Source organism: Melozone crissalis, unplaced genomic scaffold (assembly GCF_028551555.1).
Source record: "Melozone crissalis strain CALT ecotype California unplaced genomic scaffold, PUWL_Pcris_2 ptg000016l_1, whole genome shotgun sequence".
NCBI lineage: Eukaryota > Metazoa > Chordata > Aves > Passeriformes > Passerellidae > Melozone > Melozone crissalis.
The window spans coordinates 1,332,597-1,355,277 of record NW_026535794.1 but is presented as its reverse complement, the minus strand read 5'-3'; the positions used below and the strand labels follow the sequence as shown (position 1 = coordinate 1,355,277).

The 22,681-nt window shown below is 51.0% G+C and overlaps 1 protein-coding gene across 1 annotated transcript; it reads right to left on the bottom strand.

The window, feature by feature from the left end:
* Nucleotides 1-200: 200 nt before the first annotated feature.
* On the bottom strand, nt 201-22,493 carry CCDC12 (coiled-coil domain containing 12). The gene is made up of 7 exons (XM_054273191.1): nt 22,362-22,493; nt 11,867-11,937; nt 4,409-4,488; nt 3,054-3,115; nt 2,275-2,309; nt 1,814-1,890; nt 201-871 (listed from the first exon to the last, which is right to left on the bottom strand). The coding sequence occupies exons 1-7, from the start codon at nt 22,485-22,487 to the stop codon at nt 792-794; spliced, it is 531 nt and encodes a 176-aa protein (XP_054129166.1). The 5' UTR covers nt 22,488-22,493; the 3' UTR covers nt 201-791.
* Nucleotides 22,494-22,681: the final 188 nt, after the last annotated feature.

The window sequence follows — 22,681 nt, the reverse complement described above, 5'->3', positions numbered from 1 at the left end:
TCCCACTCCAACTTCCATGGACTCAATCCCACTGCTCCTCCAACTTCCAGGAACCCAATCCCACTACTCTTCAAATTTCCATGAGCTCAATCCCACTCCAACTTCCATGGACTCAATCCCACTGCTCCTCTTCCCACTCCTCTGCAGGACAAGTAACAACTTTTTCCACATGGAATTGTTTTATTAGGAAAAGATCCATTAACAATAAAAAAAAAAAGCCCAAGAGGAGGAGCAGGACACGCTCCTGGAGGGTTGGGAAATTCGGGAGCAAAGCAAATTCCACAATAAACTGAGCTGGATGCAGAGCAGCCAACGATTCCCAAGCCACACTGGGGGAATCGTTCCTGACCCTTCCCACATGGATTCTGGGGCTGGCCATGGATATTCCCAAACACTCAGAGCCTCAAAGAGTGTCTGCACAGCAACAGGAGCACCAATCCCTGGGAAATGATCCTGCTTTTCCAAGGGCTGCTGGAATCTCCCTCCTTTCCCAGCCAGTCTGGATTGACCTTTCCGGCCCCAGCCTGGAGTTTCCCACTTCTCCTTGCTCCAAGGAAGTTCCAGATAACGGGAGAGGGTCTGTCCTGCTCCCATCAACCCCTCCAAATCCCAGAAAGTTTTCCATGGAAGTTCCTCAGCAGCCAGCCAGGCTCCTTGGACCTGCCTCTCCTCCAGGCACAGCAGGACTGGGGAAGTTTGGGAACAGGGATGAGCAGTCCCGAGCAGGGAGGGACTGAGGGACACAGGGTTGGTGCGAGGCAGATCCAGAGCCCGTTCCTGATGGATTCTCCTCAGTCGGAGTCGCTTCCCTCCTGCTTTGCTGATCCCACAGCCGACGCCAGCTCCCCCTCCTGCCCTTTCAAGCGCTCTCCTGCCAGGAAAAAAACATGGAGAAGGTGTCCCAGATTGCAAGGCAAGATGCGTTCCGTTACCATCTGTGTGGCAGATTTATCTTTTGTCAAGTGGGCAGTCTGCCTTATCTCTCTCTCTGAGTGACCACAATCACTCCTCCCTCTGGTGGGACACCTGCTGATAACAGCTATTGAATGTCCCTGCATGGCTGATAAGAACTACGGCATCCCATTGGGAGATGTGAGCCCAGAGGGAGGAGCCAAGCATTCCTACCCAGATATAATCTGGAGATTCTGGAATAACTGCACGGCTTCTCCACTGGATTCCCCAGAGGAACAGCAGCTGCCTCTTCCCCTGGATCTTAGGAGGAGGACTACACCTTTCTCCAGGATCCCTGCTCCAGCAGAACCACCCCTGACACTGCAGGAGGGCTGAAGCCACAATTCCAATGGGACTGCCACCAACACCCTGACCCACAGGGTGTCAGGTTGGGTTCTGACTCTGTCAGTGTTGGTTTGGTTCACTGCATTGTTTATTTTATCCTTTTATTTTCTTCCCTATCAAAGAACTTTTATTCCCTGCTCCCATATTTTTGCCTGAGAGCCCCTTAATTTAACATTTATAGCAATTCGGAGGGGTGGGGAGGGTTTACATTCTCCATTTCAGGGGAGGCTCCTGCCCTCCTTAGCAGACTCCCGTCTTTCCAAAACAAGACAGAAGGGATGGATGGGTGGGATTGGGAGTGACCCAGAGCAGGAACCAGAAACCCTTCCCAAACCCTTCCCTTGGTACAACCCAAGCGCTCCTGGAGCCTCCTTGGGAAGCTCCTTGGCACCAACAGCTTCCCAGGTCCACTTGGGAAGGGATCAAGCCCCACCAATCCCTCCCTGCATGGATCCCAGCATGGATCAGGGAATGCCTCTGGAATGAGCCACCCCATTCCCGCGGCTCCGGAACGCACGGATCAGCTCCGCGATGGCTCTCTGGGTCCTCTTCTCCAGCTTTTCCAGCTTCTTGGACACATCCCGCTTCAAATCCCTGGGAGAAGAGCCACAAGGTCAGGACAATTCCATGGCCAGGCAGGGCCCACCTTTCCCAGTGGAGATTCCTTCTCTCTCCCATGTGCTCCAAAACCAACCCATCCTTCGGTGACGAGCATTCCAAAGAATCAGCAGGAAAAGGGAATTGTGTCTTCTTCCACAGCCAGGAGGGTTTTCCAATTCCATGGAATCATTGAATGCTCAGGGCTGGATGGGTCCCTAAAGATCAGCTTGTTCCAGCCTCCCATGGGATTTTCCTGGAATTTTTAACCCTCAGCCCAGGTTTTCCTGGATATTTCCAGCACAACCTCAAGGTGTTGGAACCCCCCCTGCTCTGACTCCAACCCCATTTTCCCAGGAGCAGCATTCCATAGGCACTCACCAGTCAGGTTTCCTGGGAGCCAAGTTCGCCAAATCCTAGGGAAGGAGAGGAGACAACCAGTGAAAGCCAAAGGCAACATTCCAGCCTGCACAGAGCAGCTCCAGAGTTTCAGCTCCAGATTCCCAGATCTGGATTTTCAGCTCTGGATTTCCCAGATCTGGATTCTGAGATCCAGATTACCCAATCCAGATTCCCAGACTTGGATTTCAAGCTCCAGATTTCCCAATCTGGATTTTCAGCTCCAGATTTCCCAGATCTGGATTCCGAAATTCAGATTTCCAGCTCCAGATTTCCAGATCTGGATTCCCAAATCCAGATTCCCAGCTCCAGATTTCCCAATCCAGATTCCCAGCTCCAGATTTCCCAATCTGGATTCCTAGCTCCAGATTTCCCAATCCGGATTCCCAGATCCGGATGTCCCAGTCAGGATTCCTCAATCCAGATTTCCAGCTCTGGAAATCCCAATACAGACTTCCAGCTCTAGATTCCCAGAACCAGATTCCCCAGTCTGGATTTCCAGCTCTTGATTCCCAGATCCAGATTTGCAGCTCCGGATTTCCAAATCCAGATTTGCCAATCCAGATTTCCCTGATCTGGATTACCAGATCCAAATTTCCCAATCTGGATTTCCCTGATCTGGATTCCGAGAGTCAGATTCACAGATCCAGATTTCCAGCTCTGGATTTCCCAATACGGATTTCCAGCTCCAGATTCACAGATCCAGATTCCCCAGTCTGGATTTCCAGCTCTGGATTCCCAGGAATTCCAGCTTTACCTACCACCTCGTCGATGATTGGCTCCGGCTTGGCCGCTTCCAGCTGCTCCTTCACCGTGTCCTCCACTAGATGGGGAAACAGGATCAGTGTTGGAAAAGCAGGAATTCCACCAGCGCTCCAGGCTCAGCTCCCAAAAGCTTCCCTAAAACCCCATTCCCACAGCTTTACTTAAAAACATGGTGCCCACACTGAGTACATCCCTTTAGTATCCCAACCATCCTGAAAATTATCTGGGAATGATGGAAATCCCACCAACAGCAACGGCAGCTGGAAGCTGGTTGGGATCGAAGCCTCTTTTCCCAGCATCTGCAGGGATCAGCTGCTCCAAAGGAAATTTTGCTCTCCCTGACTCATTTCCAGGTCTGGGACACTTTGGAGGAGTCAAGCTCCAGCCTAGGCCTTGGGGAAAGCTCTGGAGATATCCTGGATAACAGGAAAACCCTCATGGAAAAAGCCACCCACAGAGGGGCTGCGGCACCAGGGAGCACATCCCACTCCAGCACATGGATTTTGTGGAATCAAGGACAATTTCAGTTGGAAAAGCCCTCTTGGATTAAGTCCAAATATTCCCAGCATTGCCAAGGCCAGCACTGCCCATGTCCCCAAGTGCCACATCCACAGGAATTTCAATCCCTCCAGGAATGGGGCTCCACCACTGCGGGACAAGTGGAATTTTCCCAATATCCAGCCTGGTTATTCCCTCTCCTCCTTGTCCCTGTTCCCTGGGAGTGGATCCCAATTCCCCCTGGGCTCCAGTCAGGGAATTGTGCAGCCCCCAGAGCCTCCTCTTCTCCAGGATAACATTCCCAGCTCCCTCAGGAATTCCCCAGCTCCACTCCCTTCCCTGGACACGCTCCAGCCTTCCCATGACTTCCCTTTCACATGGAAGTTTTAAGCTCCTACAAAAAATACAAGGAAAGGGCAGTGCCAGAATTCCCAGCCATTCCCAGCCCTCCTTTTTTATTCAGGGCATTTTTCAAGGGATTTATTCCAGAAAACTCCACAGGATCTGGGGAACTCCTTCACTTCCCCCTCAGGTGATTTATGGAAGTTCCGTGTGAGGAAATTCCAGCCCAACGCCCTCAACTCCTGCCTGAGATTTCCTTCAAGATAAATCCAGCAAAAAGCAGCCGGAATTTCCGGGAGGCTCCTCCAGGGAGGCTCCTCTGAGGATGAATCCTCGGATTTGGGCCTGGGAGTGTTCCCACCCCTCTTGTGCAATGCTGGGTGTGAGTGTGACAGGATCAGATATTCCAGCCCCTCCATGGACACCTCATCCCAGTGGATCTCCCACCTTGGGAAGGGCACGGAGCTTCCCAAGCCCTGGTTTCCCTTCCCACATTCCCGGTTTCTCCCACCTGAGGCAGGTTTGGCCGGGGGCAGCTTCCTCTTCTTCAGCTCCTCATCCTCGGGGTCATAATTCCGCAGCTTGATCTCCCTGGGAAAAGTGGGAAGAGCAGTGAGGAAAGTCTGGGATGGCCTAGTGGGCACCCAGGAAAAGCAGGAATGTTGGAATCGGGGCCAGCGGCAGCTGAAATCATGGAATTATTGAGGTTGGAAAAGCCTCCAAGATCATCACATCCAGCCAAGGCCACCATGGGTCTGTGTCCCCAAGTGCCACATCCGTGGCTTTTAAATCCCACCAGGAATGGGGACTCCCATTCCCCATTCCATGAGAAATATTCCCAATATCCAACCTCAGCCTCCCCTGAGGCTGTTCCCTCCTGTCCTGTCCCTGTTCCCTGGGACAAGAACCCAATTCCCACCTGGCTCCGACATTTTGGGTCTAAAAACTGGGACTCAGGATGGAAACCCCAGGGAAGATCCAAATCATGGAAAAAAATCTTTCAGGGAAACACAGGGGGGAAAAAGGATTATTTAGGATACAAGGTGGTTATCCAAGCACTTCTGGAAGTGCTAAAATCAGGGAGCAAATCCCAGTTCTGGAATAAATGGATGGTGGAGCTGAGGGAATGAGGGACCCAAACATCACCTGGAAGCTTTTCCATGTTTTCATCTCCTCCAGGGAAGCTCAGGAGTCACGATTGAGCCACAATCCCAGGATATTCCCATCTAATTTGGGCTGTAATTGGACACCCTCATTCCCATGAGTGATTCCTCACTGGAACCAAACCCTGCAAGCCTCAAGAGGAACTCCCAAAGCCACAACCCTGGAAAATCCAGTTTGCAGGAGCTCATCCCAGCTCCAGGACACTCCGGAGGCTGCAGGTTCCATGGAAAAGCTCAGCCCACGGGGATAATGAGGGAGGTGAAGCTCATTAACCACCAAGGATGGGATTAATCAGGATTAAGCCTCCAAGAGAAGCTGGGAAGGTTGGGAAGCAGAGGACCAGGTTTTTACGGAAAGCACCAAAACTCCAACCTTGGAAGTCAGCAGAGCACGGGTGGAAAAATCCAACCCTTCCCACTGCATCCCATTCCTGCTCCAGCATGGGAATCTCCTGGCCAGGAGTCTGAGCCACTCCATGGGAGTACTGGGAACACTGGGATGTGTTCCTGAGGTAAATTATGGAATTGCAGAATGGAAGTGACCCTTGGGATCACGGCCAGGGGCAGGGACACCTTCCATTATCCCAGAGTGCCCCAAGCCCCATCCTTGGACACTTCCAGGGATCCAGGGGCAGCCACAGCTTCTCTGGGAATTCCATCCCAGCCCCTCCCCACCCTCCCCGCCAGAAATTCCCTCCCAAAAAGGAATTGGGAGGATTTGGGGAGTGCAGCATTCCAGAGGGAAGCAATGGACACTGCCAGGGGTGGCACATTCCCTGGTTTGGGGAATATCCCAAATCCGTGTTTCCCTCAGGCCCAGGGCTCCTGGCTGGGGAAGCAGGAGGGATCCCAGCTTTTTTGGGAGGAGGCCCTTGGCACCGGCACGCCGGGAATGTGCGGAATGCCCGGAGCGTTCCGATGGAAACCAGGCCCCTCCGAGCTTGGCCTGTGCTTCACTGTTCCAGCCCCAAGGCTTTCATGGAACAAACAATTCCACACATTCTTCCAAGCCTCCTGGCTGCCAAAATCCTTGAGGCAGGAGCACCTGGAATGGCTGTGCCATGAAAAGCTGGAACAGGGATTTCTTCCGGTGTCACGGGTCCCTTGCTCCTGTCGTTACTCCCAAAAGTCACTTGGAGCTGCTTCAGGAGCAGCTTCCCCATCCCACTCCCTGAGGACGAGGCTTTCACCTCCAGGAACAGCAGGAAAAATGTATGGAGATCATGGAATCATCTGGAATGGGATGGGTGGGATCTGAAGGGTGATCCCATTCCACCCTCACACCTCCACCATCCCAGGGTGCTCCAGCCTGGCCTGGGGCACTGCCAGGGATCCAGGGGCAGCCACAGCTGCTCTGGGAATTCCATCCCAGCCAGCAATTCCCAATCTCCCATCCATCCCTGCCCTCTGGCACTGGGAGCCATTCCCTGTGTCCTGTCCCTCCATCCCTTGTCCCCAGTCCCTCTCCAGCTCTCCTGGAGCCCCTTCAGATCCAGCTCTCCCTGGAGCTTTCCCTTCTCCAGGGGAACATTCCCAGCTCTCCCAGAGCAGAGAGGTCCCAGCCCTGGAGCAGCTCCATGGGATCCCCTGGATTGACTCCAGCAGGTGCTGCTGACTTTCCCGGGTTCCTCACCCAAGGCACCAAAGGAGGAGCAGGCAGAGATCCAGGAGGGCCCTCCCTGAGGAAAAGCTCTTCCCTGGAAAAGCTGCTCCCGCTCCCGAGCATGTCCAAGCCTGTCCTGCTCCCAGAGTGGCTCCAGAAGGAAGGAATCCCAAAAAATCCCACCCCTCTCCACACCAAACTTGCCAGGCCGGTTGGTTTTCCAGGACGTGCTCCCTGCTGGAGCAAGGACTGGGAGACATCCAGGTGTTCCAGGAGAGCTGGAGGAGATCCCAAATCCATCAGGATTCCCACAGGGCTTTCCCATGCACCTGAGCTTTTCCAGGTGGACACTGGGAATTTCAATATCCATGAATCCAGACAAAGCCCACATTCTGTGTGGAGCATGGGATCCTGCTGGAGCTGGGTGATATTCCAAACCATCCCCACCCCAGCCATGCTGGGAACACCAACGCTGGAACGAGGACAAACCTCATCCATGTTCTCCTGCGGCTCCTCCAGGCTGGGACGGATCCAAACCCAACTTCCACCCTTGAGGTTCAACCAAAAGGAGCCCTGGAGGCACCTTGGGAGCACCGAGATGGCCACGGGATAACAGCTGGGATAACTGCTGGAATCCCTGGGATCAGATCCACAATCCCAGCACAAGGACTGGGAGCAGAAAGATGCTCCAGATGTGCTCCCATTCCCGGGAATTCTCCCCCAGGACGGGCAGCTGGAAGTCTGAGCACCCAGAAATCCATGCCCAAAACACCATGGGGTGGGTGAATTCCCAGGAATGATTCCTGGAAAAGAGCAGAGTGCTGGGAAGAGCCAAGGGCTGGAAGGAGCAGAGGGAACCTCTGGAGGCCCATCCCAATCCCAGGGAAAATCCAGGATCACCCAGAGCTTGGGATCATGGGAAGATGAACGGATCCTTCCCTAGGGATGGATCAGCTCCATCCTGAGGGGAAAATCTTCCAGCTCCAGAGGGAGGAAGGCCCAAAACATGGATCAGAACCTTCAGGGACGTTCCCAGCCTGGATCCCAGTGCTCTCAGATTCCAGGGGGATTCAATCCCTGTTTTCCAGTTTGGGAGCAAAATGTGGCAATTCCCAGTTTTACCCATTCCCACTCCTCTTCCTGAGCACGTTCCCGATGGGAAGGGATCCCTGGGATGCTCCAAGTTCGTGTCCAAGCAGGAGCAGATCCTGGGAAGTGTCAACCAAACCCTGCCCGGGTCCCCAGCTCAGCTCCCACCTCCCACATTGAATCCTGATTTTTTTTTTTTTTTTTTCCCATTCTTTTCCTTGTCCTAAACCCCTTCCCTGAGATTTCCAAGCTGCGGGATGAAGGAAATCAGGTCCTGGATTCTCCTGGCGAGCCCAACCCCCCTCTGGAGCAGAATCCCGAGGGATTTTGAGGCAGGGATTAACAAACAAAAGCGCTCCGGACCTGTCTGGTGACATTCCAGAGGGAGGAATTCCTCAGGGAGATCGGGTTTCCCAAGCCCGCTCCTCCCCCAGACCAGGAGCTGCAACTTCCCAGGATAACTCCGTGTCCAAGGGCAGGCTCCAGCGTGGATTCGCTTTTCCTAAAGCTGGGAATTTGAGGATTATTTTTGTCCCGTCCTTCCCCAAGCTTTTCCTTGGGTTTTTAACTCCGCTTTTCCCACCTCTGACGAGCACAAGGAGCCCAATTCCAAGGCTCGGAGCTGCGGGATGGGAATTCCAGGCTCCAGCAGGCCCCTGATTCCCAAATCCAGCGTTTTACCCCGCGGGAATGGGGCGGAAAGGCCGAAATCCTCCCACACCCTTTTCCTGGGAAAGGTGGAGCAGCGGCTCCGCTTCCTGGTCCGCACAAAAATCCAAAGGATCCGAGTTTTTCACGGCTCCAGAGAGAATTTGGATCAGGGATCGCAGCTGGAATTCCTGGGAGAAGAGCAGGGCTTGCAGGGCTGGGAATTTGCAGGAAAATGAGGAAGGAAAAAGGGGATGGGGAAGCTGGAGTGGAGCAGGAATAAAGCAGGATGTGGCCAAAAAATGGCAGCACAGGCTGGGAAAAATGTTGGGAAAACCAGAGCCGAGGGGATCTTGTCCTTCCTGCAGCCACTGGAACAGGAAAGTTGGGAATCTCCATCCCTGGAAGTGCCCAAAGCCAGGTTGCGACAGTGGGAGCTGTCCCTGCCCATGGAATGGGATCATCCTTTGGGTCCTTTCCCACCCAAACCATTCCAGGATTTTCCCTGCTCCAGCTTTCCTGGCAGCACTGGGATGCCAGGAGCAGGCAGGTGTGGGATCTTCCAGGGATTCCTGGAAAAATGAGCAGAGGGAAAAGCGTGGAGAAGGGGTGGGAGAATCCCAGAACGGATTGCTTGGAAGGGACCCAAGGATGATCCCATTCCATGGGCAAGGGCACTTCCACCATCCCAGGCTGCTCCAACCTGGCCTTGGGCACTTCCAGGGATGGAATTTTATGGGATTTCCCCATATCCCAAGTGGCTGAGAGGGAATTCTCAAAATCCATTCATAACTAAAGGCAAAAGCGGAAAAAGAATCCTTGGGATGACTCCATGCCCTGGCAGGGACCTCCAGCTCCTTCTCCTGGAGTTTTCCCTCTCCAGCCATCCCTGGGATTAGCCAGAGAATCCTCAGGATCCCAGGGGTCCAGCAAGGATTCCAAGCCAATCCATCCTGGAATTCCACCCCTGGATGGGCTGGGATGGAGCTGAAGTGAAGCAGCCAGGAGAGAAAATCCTGGAATTCTGCTCCACAAACCATGGGATTATTCCCTGAACCACCACATTCCCCATCCCACAGAATTCCTTCTGCCTGGAAAACCCAGCCCTGCTCCTGCAATTGCTTTGGAGGAAACAGAGATTCCAGCCACCAGGACTCCTCACTTCCCAAATCCAGGTGAAATTCCAGCAGATTTTCCCATTTTCCCCAGGCCAGCAGTGCCCAGCAATTCCCTTTTCCATAGGGAGATCCTTGGGAAATCCAAATCCATGAAGGAATTAAGGGATGGGCTCTTCCAGATCCAATTCCCATGGGAAAAGCAGACATTCCACAAGAAAAGCAAAACAACACCAAAAGTTGGGAATTATCCAGGCAAAATTTGGGATTCAAACACTCCCATGGAGCAGACTTTGCTCCAGAAGATGGGAAGGGTGGGGAAAACAGGGAAATCCATGGGGAAGTGAAGTTTTCCCCCAAAAGAGGAGAATCCCGAAGAATTCCATGAATTTGAGGAGAAAGCCAGGTTGGAATTTCCCCACTCCACGCTTTCCTCTCCACCTGAAACTTCCTTGGATTTTCCAGGAAATCATCCTGAGGCAGGGGAAGGATTTTGGCTGGATCTGCCACTGGATGAAGGAAAATCCACGGAAAAATTCATTTCCTGGTGCTGCTGAACAGCAGGAATGGAACACTGGGAATGGAACACCGGGAATGCCACAGAGCACTCAGACCCCTCCAGGCAATCCCAGCACCATTCCCAGGAGAAAATCAGCCCTAACCAGGATTTTTCTGGGATTTGGAGGATGATTCCCAGGATAAAATCAGCCCAAACCAGGATTTTTTTGGGGATATCAAGGATAATTCTCAGGATAAAATCAGCCTAAACCAGGATTTTTTGGGGATATGAAGGATGATTCCCAGCAGAACATTAACTGAAATCAGAATTTTTTTGGGGATTTGGAAGGTGATTCCCAGGAGAAAATCAGCCCAAATCAGGATTTTTGGGAGATTTGGAAAATGGTTTCTAGGATAAAATCAGCCCAAATCAGAATTTTTTGGGGGGATTTGGAAAATGATTCCCAGGAGAAAATCAGCCCAAACCTGGATGTCTTTGGAGGATGACTCCAGGGATAAAATCAGCCCAGGATTTTTTGGGGGATTTGGAAAATTATTCCCAGGAGAAAATCAGCCCAAACCAGAATTTTTTGGGGGGATCTGGAGGATGATTCCCAGGATAAATTCAGCCCTAACCAGGATTTTTTGGGATTTGGAGGATGATTCCAAGGATAAAATCAGCCCAAATCAGGATTTTTGGGGGGAGGGATTTATTTAAAGGATGATTTTTAGTATAAAATCAGCCCAAGCCAGAAGCCAGAATGGTTTTGGGGATTTGAAGGATGATTCCCAGGATAAAATCAGCACAAACCATGTTTGTTTTTTTTTTTTTTTGGAGGGGGGGGGGGGGGGGGAGGTCTGGAAAATGATTCCCAGGAGAAAATCAGCCCAAACTGCATTTTCTTGGGATTTGGAGGATGATTCCCAGGATAACATCAGCCCAAACCAGGATTTTTTGGGGATTTGAAGGATGATTCCCAGCAGAAAAGTAACTGAAATCAGAAATTTTTTGGGATTTGGAGGATAATTCCCAGGTTAAAATCAGCCCAAACCTGGATTTTTTTTTTGGGGGGGGGGGGGGAATTTGGAAGATGATTCCCAGGAAAAATCAGCCCAAACCAGGATTTTTTGGGATTTGGAGGACGAATTTCTCATTCCAGCCAGGCCTGGACCCACAGGGCTGGGAAAACCAACCCAGATTCCATCAGCTCCAGATCCGGTGGCAGTGCTGGAATCTGAGAGCTCCTGATCCATTCATTTTTCAGGAGCCTCCCAAGCTCTGGTTTCACCCCCGGAGCCTCTTCTGGCACAAACTCCAAGCACAGAAATTTCCCTCTGCCAAGAAATTTGGCTCCTCCAGCCCCAGATCCGTGTGGGATTTTCTCCACCAGGATTTGCTTTTTCCAAGGAGTTATTCCCAAAAAAAATATTTTTGAAAAGGAGAATTTTCTTCATTTTTTTCTTCATTTTTTTTCCTGGTTCACTTCTCCCACAGAGGAGGTTTTTAGGGATAAATCCATAGGAATAGGCCACATTCCACATTTTCCACCCAAATTTGTGATCCCAAAAAAATTCTTGGTGGGAATCAGCAGGATCTGCCTCAGGTTCCATTTTCCAGGGAAAACAGCCACAGGAATCCATGGAAAAAAATCCCAATCCTTGCAGGAATGGCTGGGAATTCAGGGAAGCTCCCAACACTCCCTCCTGATCCATGGAATTTTGCCTCCCAGATGAATCCACCCATCCCCTCATCCCAAATTATTTGCACCAAATTCCTATGGAAAATTCCTACTTAATCACAGAGATCCAAAGGAAAATCCTCCTGGGAAAAGTGGGGATAAAGAAGGAATTACCTGTGCTTGACTGGCTCCTCTTCCTCATCTTCTCTGGGAATTTTGGATTCAGGTTCTCCACCCTCCTTGTTCTGCAAAAAAACAAAAAAAAAAAAAAAAAGGGATAATCCATCAGATTTTGGCTTCTCTGGAAAACCAGGAGAGCAAAAAGCCCCAAAATCCTCTGGGATTGGGGTATTTCTGGGATATTTATATTTCTGGGGTATTTATATTTCTGGGGTAAGAAAGGATTTGAGAATGAGTGATGAGAAGCCATAAAAATCTGGGAATTCATAGAGCAGGATTCCGTTTTTCCCTAATTCATCATTTGGGGTGGAAAACACGGAATCCCACAGGGAGCAGCACAACAAAGGAATTCCAGGTCCAGGAAAACATTGGAGCAAAATCCAGTTTTTCTGGAAGAGGGAAAGAGGCTCCATGGGCAGCAGCAGATCCCAGGAAAAACAGGAATTCCCACTTCCATTCACTATCCAGGCAGGAACAGGGATGGAATGGTGCCCAGGAGGAGCTGGGAATGAGCAGCCATGGAATTCTGGAATCCTGGAAGGAAATAAACATCCCAACTTCCCAAACAAAGCAGGAGCAGCTCTGGATTTCCCAGGAATGGACACAGCAAACACTGCTCAGCTCCACTTATCCCAGTTTTTATTTCCATGGAAAAGTATTGGGAATGAGGAGATTTTAGCCTCTCCATTTCCAGAGCTGAATTCCCAATTTTCCCTAAAGGCTTGGATGGGAAGGGATCCTAAAGATGATCCCATTCCATGGGCAGGGAATTCCCACAGTCCCTGCTGCTCCAAGCTGGCTCTGGACACTGCCAGGGATGAGCAGCCATGGAATTCCCTGGGAATTCCCAACATCCCCCCTCTCCCTGCCCTCTGGCACTGGGATCCATTCCCTGGCTCCCGTCCCTTATCCCAGTCCCTCTCCCAGCACCAGCTCCAGGATCCTGATATTACCCAGGAGCTCCTCCAGGCCTGGGAATGTTTCCCAAAGTGCTGACTCATTCCCTGGATCCCTCTTCTTCCAAATTCTTCCACAATCCGGGTTAAAAATTACATTCCCAGCAAACAGGGAAGGGAGCCAGGGCTGGAATTGTTCAGGTTCAGCTCCTGCTCTGAGGACAAGGAAAATATTCCCCTTTTTTCTCAAGGGAAAACCGACAACAATCATCCCTAAAATCCCAATTCAATTCTGTTTTCATTCCCTGTTTTAAGTCTATTAAAACCTTGGGACGTTCCCAGGAATTCCCTGCTCCTTAAATTCAATAAAAACTGGGAAGAGCCCTCTGGAATTCCCTGCTGCAGCTCTGAGCTGGGTAATGTTCAGCCACCCTTGAATCCGTGGAATTCCAAGTCCCTTCTCACATTCCGAGTCCTTTCCCACTCCTCTCCTCGTGCTCCAGAGCTGCATTCCCCTCACTCCTGCTGGAATTTTATCCAGAGGGTTCCAAGATAAGGAAATACTTGGCACAAATATTCCCAGGAGCCCTGGCTGCTCCCACTCCTGACAATTCCTGCTTTTCCCTGGGTATTGGAATACTGGATTTCTGCTTTTCCCTGGCTGTTGGAATATTGGATATTCCAATCCTGCCACGAGCTCGCCCAAAATTCCCAATTTTGGCTTCTTTCCTTCTTTACCATTCAATCCAAAGTGTTTTAAAGGACTGGGGATATTCCTAGAAAATCAAGGCAAAGGATTTCCAGGGAAGATGTGGGGAAAAAGGGGGGGGAAAGAAAAAAGAGGAGGGGAAAGGGAAAAAAATAGTCAGGTAAAGGGGGAAAAAATGGGCAGGGAAAAAACAGAGGGAAACAAAAATGGCAGGGAAAAAAAATGGGGAGGAAAAGGAAAAAAGGGCAGGAAAATAGGGAATGGAAAAAGTAGAGGGAAACAAAAATGGTGGGGGAAAATCGTGAGGGGAAAAATTGTAATGGTGAGGGGGAAAAGGGCGAGAAAAGAAAAAACGGGGAAACAAAAATGGTGGGGGAAAAAGTCATGAGAGAAAAAAATTGTGAGGGAAAAAAATGTGAGGGAAAGGAGAAAAGGGAAGGGAAAAAACAGAGGGAAACAAAAATGGTAGGGGAAAAAATCATGAGGGGAAAATGGTGGGAAAAAAGGGCGGGAAGGGAAAAAGAGGAGGGGAAAAAACAAGAGGGAAAGAAAAATGGCAGGAGGAAAATCGTGAGGGAAAAAATGGTGAAGGAAAGGAAAAAAGGGAAGGGAAAAAACAGGGAAACAAAAATGGCGGGGGAAAATCATGAGGGAAAAATGGTGAGGGGAAAAGGGTGGGAAAGGAAAAAACAGAGGGAAACAAAAATGGCGAGGGAAAAAATTGTGAGAGAAAAAAACGGTGAGGGAAAAAATTGTGAGGGAAAGGAAAAAAGGGCAGGAAGAGAGGGAAGGGAAAAAACAGAGGGAAACAAAAATGGTGGGGGGAAATCGTGAGGGGGAAAAGGGCGGGAAAGGAAAAAACAGGGAAACAAAAATGGTGGGGGAAAGAATCATGAGGGGAAAAATGGTGGGGAAAAAGGGCAGGAAGGGAAACAGAGGAGGGGAAAAAACAGAGGGAAAGAAAAATGGTGGGGGAAAATCGTGAGGGAAGAAAAATGATGAGGGGAAAAAGGGCAGGAAAGGAAAAAACAGAGAGAAACAAAAATGGCGGGGGGAAAAAAGCGTGAGAGAAAAAAATTTTGAGGGAAAGGAAAAAAGGGCAGGAAGATAGGGAAGGGAAAACACAGAGGGAAATAAAAATGGTGGGAGAAAAATCATGAGAGAAAAATGGCGGGGAAAAAAGGGTGGGAAAGGAAAAAACGGAAACAAAATGGCAGGGAAAAAATCATGAGAGAAAAAAATGGTGAGGGAAAAAAATTGTGAGGGAAAGGAAAAAAGGGCAGGAAGAGAGGGAAGGGAAAAAACAAGAGGGAAACAAAAATGGTGAGGGAAAAAAATGGTGAGGGAAAGGAAAAAAACAGAGGGAAACAAAAATGGTGGGGGGAAAAAATCATGAGGGGGGAAAAAGGGTGGGAAGGGAAAAAGAGGAGGGGAAAAAAGAGAGGGAAACAAAAATGGTGGGGGAAAAAATCCTGAGAGAAAAAAAATGGTGAGGGAAAAAATGATGAGGGAAATGAAAAAAGGGGAGGAAGAGAGGGAAGAGAAAAAACAGAGGGAAACAAAAATGGTGGGGGAAAATCATGAGGGGAGAAAAATGGTGAGGGAAAAAGGGTGGCAAAAAAGGGCAGGAAAGGAAAAAACAGAGGGAGACAAAAATGGCAGGGGAAAAAATCGTGAGGAAAAGATGGTGGGAAAAAAGGGCAGGAAGGAAAAGGTGGGAAAGAAGCTGGCACAGCCCTGGACTCAATAATCTTAAAGGTCTCTTCCTACCTAAAAATTCTGTGATTCTGTGATTCCAGGAATGGCAGCAGAAACGGGCACTGCAGACCCTGCTCTTATCCCAGCTTTATTCCTATGGAGCAGGGCACGGGCAGGAGGAAGGAGATTGGGGCACTCCTGAATTCCCAGAGCTGAATTCCCAACATTCCCTGAGCCCATGGGCACACAGACTTGGATTGGAAGGGATCCTAAGGATGATCCCATTCCATGGGCAGGGAATTCCCACTGCCCCAGGCTGCTCCAGCCTGGCCTTGGGCACTGCCAGGGATCAGGGGCAGCCACAGCTGCTCTGGGAATTCCATCCCAGCCAGGAATTGGGGTTTTCCTGTCACTCCTGGATGGAATTTTGGGTTATTCCCACTGAAAACAATGGGAATGTTCATGGAGAAACCTGGATTGTGTCCTGCCTGTGGAAAAAATCCAGGTTTTTTTAGGATTCTCTCAGGGTTGGAGGCACCACAAATAGGGAATTGCTTCTGTCTGCTCCTTCAGTTTCTGGGTCAGATTCCCCCAAGGAAAAGTCTCCCAAAATATTCAGGTGAAAAAAATAATGGGAGAGGAGAATAAATCAATGGAATAATGAGATTCCTGTTGAAAATTCCACGGAAAAATGGGAAGCTGCTCCTTTGTCTGCAGTGCTTGGATTCCTGAGGGAATCCAGCAGAGGCTGAGCTGTGGGAAAGCTTTTTGTGGGAATATATTCAAGGATTATCCAGAGAATTTAAGGGAATTTAGGGATTCCTGCTTTGGGATTCCCACTTTTCCTTTCTTTCTGTAGAAATTGGGGGATGAGGGACTTTTCCCATAATTTAAGGAAAAAATTCCTTGCTGGGACAATATTTGGCATTTCCCATTGGGCACATGCCAGATTTCCAGCTTTTCCCCTTTTCCTTTTGCCCTTGCTGTGAAATTCTATGGGATTTGATATCTCAAAATCCCACTGTAAGGGAATTCACGAGGAAAATTCCCTGGGAATTCCTCTCCTTTTAAGATCTGTGGGGATGCTGTCGGATCTTCCCAAAGGATCCCTCAGCAAAACCCAGGTGGGATCGCTGCGGGAATTCCAGGCTCAGATTCCCTCTCCCATCCCAAAACTCCTCATCCAAGACCCCCACAGCTCCTTCTCCTGCTTTTTTATCCCCCAATCCTTGAAAAGCCGGAGCTTTGCCGTGTTTCTGTGGGAAGGAAGGGTCTCCCATTGCTCCTTCCCTCCTCCCTGCTCCGGAGCATTCCCTGTGCTGCTCCTCGAGCTGGAAGAACTCCTCTGGCTGCATCCCAAGCTTTTGTTCCCGGCTGGATTTGCTCCAGAGCCACATCCCTGCTCCTCCACACCTTCCCAGCAGGAGGAAGGGCTGGCACTGCTCCTTTCCTCAGGCTTTTCCTGCTTTTCCACCCTTTCCCAAAGCCCCGGACAGTCCCCCACTTTGGCTCCTTCTCTCCTTGTTTTCCCTGGATTTTTTTTCACGCTGGGATTTGTTTTTTCCCAGAGCAAAGCTCCTCGTGATGCAGTGCCCAAGGGCTTGGGGAAAGTGTTGCTGTGGAAACAGAGCCCAGGGAAGTTTTTCCAGCCAGGATAAAACACCCGGAGGGCTCCGAAGGATCCATTCCCATCCAGGCCTTTTTTAGGGAATTGGGAAAGGGCTGGAGCACAGGAAATTGTCGGGAGGTTCTTCCCAACAATTCCAGCTTGGGAATGCTGGAGATAAGAGGGGGGTTGGATGGGATCCCACAGACCCAGGGTGGGATCCTCAGGGCAGGAAGGGCTCCGAGCAAATCCAGAGGATCCCATGCTCCAAGGTTGGAGCCTCTCTGAGAAAACTGGGAATGGCCAGCCTGGAAAAGAGGAAAAACTCCAGGGAGAGCTCAGAGCCCCTGGCAGGGCCTGAGGGGCTCCAGGAGAGCTGGAGAGGGACTGGGGACAGGGGATGGAGGGACAGGACACAGGGAATGGCTCCCAGTGCCAGAGGGCAGGGATGGATGGGAGACTGGGAATTGGGAATTCCAAGGATTTTTTTTTTCCCAGTGAAAATCCTCGACCTTGAAACGCTTCCCAGAGATCTGAAGCTCGGGATCATTTGCATTCCTGGAATTAAGGCTGGAAAACAAAGGGATGAGCTGTCAAAGGGAATGGAACCAACTGGGAATAAAGGAAAGGCTTTTCCTGGCTTTTATCCCTTTCACAGCTCCCAAAAGAAAAACCAAGAAAAGCTTCCCAAGGACCCTGAGCTGCTCCACAGAAACTGCTGGAATTTTCACAAGCTCAGCATCATCCTGGGGTGGCTCCTCCTGGAATATCCGGCATTTATTCCCATTAAAAACTGGAATTCCTGCTGGGATCACAGCCTCAGCTTTGCTCCCCTATGGACTTCAGGCCTGGAATGTTCTGGGTTCCCTGCCCATGGAACTGGGTGAGATTTATGGCCCCTTCCCAAAAGAAATTTGGGATTCTCCAAGGTTTAATAAAACAGGAATTTCAACCCAAATATTTTCCACATCACAACAGAATTCCCAAATTTCTCCCCGAGGGCTGGCAGTGGCTGAGCTCTCCAGGAATCCTCCAAAGTTTCCCTCTATATCCCAGCTCTTTTCCAAGAGGTTGGGGCTGTCCATCCCTCTGGAATGGCACTGGATCCACCCAGTTGGAAAAAGTTTACTTCCTTCCTTTTTTTTCCCACCATTTTTCCTTTCTCACTCTCAGCTTTCCATCCTTGGAAAACCAGGAATTCTCCATTAAAACCCAAAGAGCTGCTTGGAATTCCCTGTCCTAGGAACGGGATGACCTTGAAGGTCCTTCCCAAAAGAAATCTGGGATTTTGGGATTCTCCAAGGTTTAATAAAGCAGGAATTTTGACCCAAACTTTTCCCACATCATGACAGAATTCCCAAATTTCACTCAAAGGGCTGGGAATGGCTGAGCTCTGCCAGAATCTTCCAGCAGGGTGGGAAAAGTTTCCCTCTATATCCCAGCCCTTTTTCCAGGAGCTTGGAGCTGTCCGTTCCTCTGGAATGACACTGGATCCACCCAGTTAGAAAAATTTCTTTCCTGCCATTTTTTTATTTCCTGCCATTTTTCCTTTCCCACCCTCAGCTTTCCATCCTCGGAAAACCAGGAATTCTCCATTAAAACCCAAAGAGCTGCTTGGAATTCCCTGCCCACAGAACTGGATGAGCTTTAAGGCTCTTCCCCAAACAAAATCCAGGATTCTCCAAGGTTTAATAAAGCAGGAATTTCAACCCAAAATCCTTTCCCACAATCCAACAGAATTCCCAAATGTCTCCCCAAGGGCTGGGAATGGCTGAGCTCTCCCAAAATCTTCCAGCAGGGAGGGAAAAGTTTCCTTCTATATCCCAGCTCTTTTCCAGGAGCTTGGGAGCTGTCCATCCCTCTGGAATGACACTGGATCCACCCAGTTGGAAAAATTTATTTCTCACCATTTTTTTCTTTCCCACCATAATTTTTCCTGCCACTTTTCCTTTCCCATCCTTGGAAAACCAGGAATTCTCCATTGAAACACAAAGAGCTGCTTGGAATTCCCTGCCCCAGAGGAATGGGATGACCGTGAAGGTCCTTCCCACCAAAGCATCCCATGCAGGAAGCAGGAGAAGGCACAGAGAATTCCCACTGGGAATTCTGGCCCAGCACCCCCAGCCCTGAGCTCATCCCAAAGCGTCACTGCTCATTTCCACGGATCCCATCCCAAATTCCACCACAAAGGGCAAATCCAGCTGGCACTGCAGGAGATGGAAGGAGCCTGGGGTGGGCTTTGGGATCCCAAGGAGATTTTTTTAATCCTTTTTTAATGGAGAAGGGGAATTAGGGAAATGTCCGTGTGCATTGCCATGGAGATGGGAATGGCAGCAGGGAAATCCAATCCTGGGGATTTTCTGCTGGGATTTTTTAGGAATTAACCCTCCCTGGCAGGAATCGGGGAGATCCTGCTAAAGGAAAACAAGGAAAATCATTGGAATGGGGGTTTTCCAAAGAATTTCCTCCACTGGTGAGGGGAAAAGTTCTGGAATCGTGGAATTCTCGAGGTTGGAGAAGCCTTGGGATGGAGTCCAACCATTCCCAGCACTGATCCGGGTCCCAAACCCACCCATGGGATTGGGAATTCCCACACTCACCCACGGGATTGGGAATTCCCACACTCACCCACGGGATTGGGAATTCCCACTCACCCACGGGATTGGGAATTCCATACTCACCCACGGGATTGGGAATTCCCACAGCCACCCACGGAATTGGGAATTCCCACAGCCACCCACGGGATTGGGAATTCCCACACTCACCCACGGGATTGGGAATTCCCACACTCACCCACGGGATTGGGAATTCCCACAGCCACCCACGGGATTGGGAATTCCCACAGCCACCCACGGGATTGGGAATTCCCACACTCACCCACGGGATTGGGAATTCCCAAACCCACCCACGGGATTGGGAATTCCCACAGCCACCCACGGGATTGGGAATTCCCACACTCACCCACGGGATTGGGAATTCCCACAGCCACCCATGGGATTGGGAATTCCCACAGCCACCCACGGGATTGGGAATTCCCACAGCCACCCACGGGATTGGGAATTCCCAAACCCACCCATGGGATTGGGAATTCCCACAGCCACCCACGGGATTGGGAATTCCATACTCACCCACGGGATTGGGAATTCCCACACTCACCCACGGGATTGGGAATTCCCACAGCCACCCACGGGATTGGGAATTCCCACACTCACCCACGGGATTGGGAATTCCCACAGCCACCCACGGGATTGGGAATTCCCACAGCCACCCACGGGATTGGGAATTCCCACACTCACCCACGGGATTGGGAATTCCCACAGCCACCCACGGGATTGGGAATTCCATACTCACCCACGGGATTGGGAATTCCCACACTCACCCACGGGATTGGGAATTCCCACACTCACCCACGGGATTGGGAATTCCCACAGCCACCCACGGGATTGGGAATTCCCACAGCCACCCACGGGATTGGGAATTCCCACACTCACCCACGGGATTGGGAATTCCCACACTCACCCACGGGATTGGGAATTCCACCCAATCCCAAACATCCCAGAGGCTGCACATGGAGGGGCTGAGGGCTGGCAAGATCCAGATCCTCTGTCCCAGCACATCCCAAAAAATTCAGGATCCACGGGGGATCCTCTGACACCCCAAAATCCGTAAATCCCTTCCTGCTGCATCCCAAATAACTCAGGATCTGTCTGGGACCTTCTGATACCCCCGGCCCCTCTGGGATCCCAAAATCCTCAAATCCCGTCCCACCGCATCCCAAAATTCTCAGGATCCACGTGGGACCATCTGGGGCCACAAAATTCTCAAACGCTGTGCCACCCAAAGCAAAAATCTCAGGATCCCCAAATCCTGTTCCACCCAAATAACAGAGGATCTCAAAAATCCCAAAAATCTCAGGATCTGCATGGGACCTCTAGGATCCCAAATCCTCAATTCCTGTCCCACCCAAATAACAGAAGACCCCAAAAAACTCAGGATCTACATGGGACTCTCTGAGACCCCAAAATCCTCAAACCCCGTCCCACCACATCCCAAAAATCTCAGGATCCACATGGGGCCCTCTGGGATCCCGAAATCCTCAAACCCTGTCCCACCTACAGCACTGGGGGTCTCTAATATCCCAAAAATCTCTGGATCCTCAAACCCTGTCCACCCAAATAACTGAGGATCCCAAAAACTCAGGACCTATGGGGGACCCTCTGGTACTCCCTGGGACCCCAAACCCTCAAACCCTGTCCCACCCAAAGCACTGGGGATCCCAAATACCCCAAATAACTCAGGATCCACATGGGATCCTCTGACTCTCCCCCAGCCCCACTCCAGACCCTCTGGGACCCCAAAGTCCTCAATTCCTGTCCCACCCAAATAACAGAGGATCCCAAAAAACTCAGCATCTACACGGGACTCTCTGGGACCCCAAAACCCTCAAACCCTGTCCCACCCAAAGCATTGGGGATCCCAAATAATTCCGGGTCCAGGTGGGACCCTCTGACTCTCTCCCAGCCCCATTCCAGACCCTCTGGGACCCCAAAATCCTCAAATCCCATCTCACCACATCCCAAAAATCTCAAGATCCACGTGGGACCCACTGGGACCCCAAACCCTGAAATCCTGCCCCACCCAAAGCAATGGAGATCCCAAATATCCCAAATAACTCAGGAGCCACGTGGGACTCTCTGATACCCTCAGCCCCACTCCAGACCCTCTGGGACCCCAAAACTCTCAAACCCACCCAAAGCACTGAGGATCCCAAATATCCCAAAAATCTCAGGATCCTCAAACCCTGTCCCACCCAAAAAACTGAGAATCCCAAGTATCCCAAATAACTCAGGATCCACATGGGATCCTCTGACTCTCCCCCAGCCCCACTCCAGACCCTCTGGGACCCCAAAATCCTCAAATCCTGTTCCACCCAAACAGCAGAGGATCCCAAATATCCCAAAGTCTCAGGATCCTTAAATCCTGTCCCACCAGAAGAACCGAGGATCCCAAGTACCCCAAAAAACTCAGGATCCTCAAACCCTGTCCCACTCAAAGCATTGGGGATCCCAAATACCCCAAATAACTCAGGATCCACCTGGGATCCTCTGACTCTCCCCCAGCCCCACTCAAGAACTTCTGGGACCCCAAAATCCTCAATTCCTCTCCCACCCGAATAACAGAGGATCCCAAAAAACTCAGGATCCTCAAACCGTGTCCCACCCAAAGCACTGAGGATCCCAAATATCATAAAAATGTCAGAGTCCTCAGACTCTGTCCCACCCAAGTAACAGAGGATTCCAAATATCCGTTATAACTCAGGATCCCCAATCCAGACCCTCTGGGACCCCAAAACCCTCCAACCCTATCCCACCTAAAGCATCGAGGATCCCAAATATCCCAAAAACTTCAGGATCCTCAAACCCTGTCCCACCCCAAGCACTGAGAATCCCAAATACCCCAAAATCCTCCGCCTCCCTCCATCACCCCCAGGCCTCTCCCCAGGCCCCGTCCGCAGCCTCGGCCCCACCGCGGGCCCCTCCGGGGGCTCCCCCGCCCTCGCAGCGCCCAGCCCGGCCGGACCTGCAGCGTGCGCTGCCTCAGGGCCTTGAGCCGCTCCCGCCGCTTCAGCGCCTCCTGTTCCAGCCGCCCCAGCACAAACCCCTCGGGCTCCTCCGCGCCCTCCATGCCGCCACCGGGCGCCGCCATCTTGTACCCCGCGTCCCGCTGCCGTACAGCGCGCAGCACGCATGCGCGGCAGGCCGGGCGCGCCGAGCGCCGAGCGCATCGATGCCAGCAATCGATTGGGGGGGTTTGGGGTGGGGGGAGAAGGAAAAAAAATTCCCCATTAAATATTTGGGAACGCTTTAAAAGGAGATTAAAAGGGGAAACGAGGCGAAAGC

Coding starts and splice junctions, on each gene's coding strand:
- CCDC12 (XM_054273191.1), bottom strand. CDS start 22,487: ATGGCGGCGCCCGGTGGCGGCATGGAGGGCGCGGAGGAGCCCGAGGGG. Junction 11,938..22,361: donor TGAGGCAGCGCACGCTGCAG/GTCCGGCCGGGC, acceptor GTTTTTTTGCAG/AACAAGGAGGGTGGAGAACC. Junction 2,310..3,053: donor AGCCAATCATCGACGAGGTG/GTAGGTAAAGCT, acceptor CTCCTTCCCTAG/GATTTGGCGAACTTGGCTCC.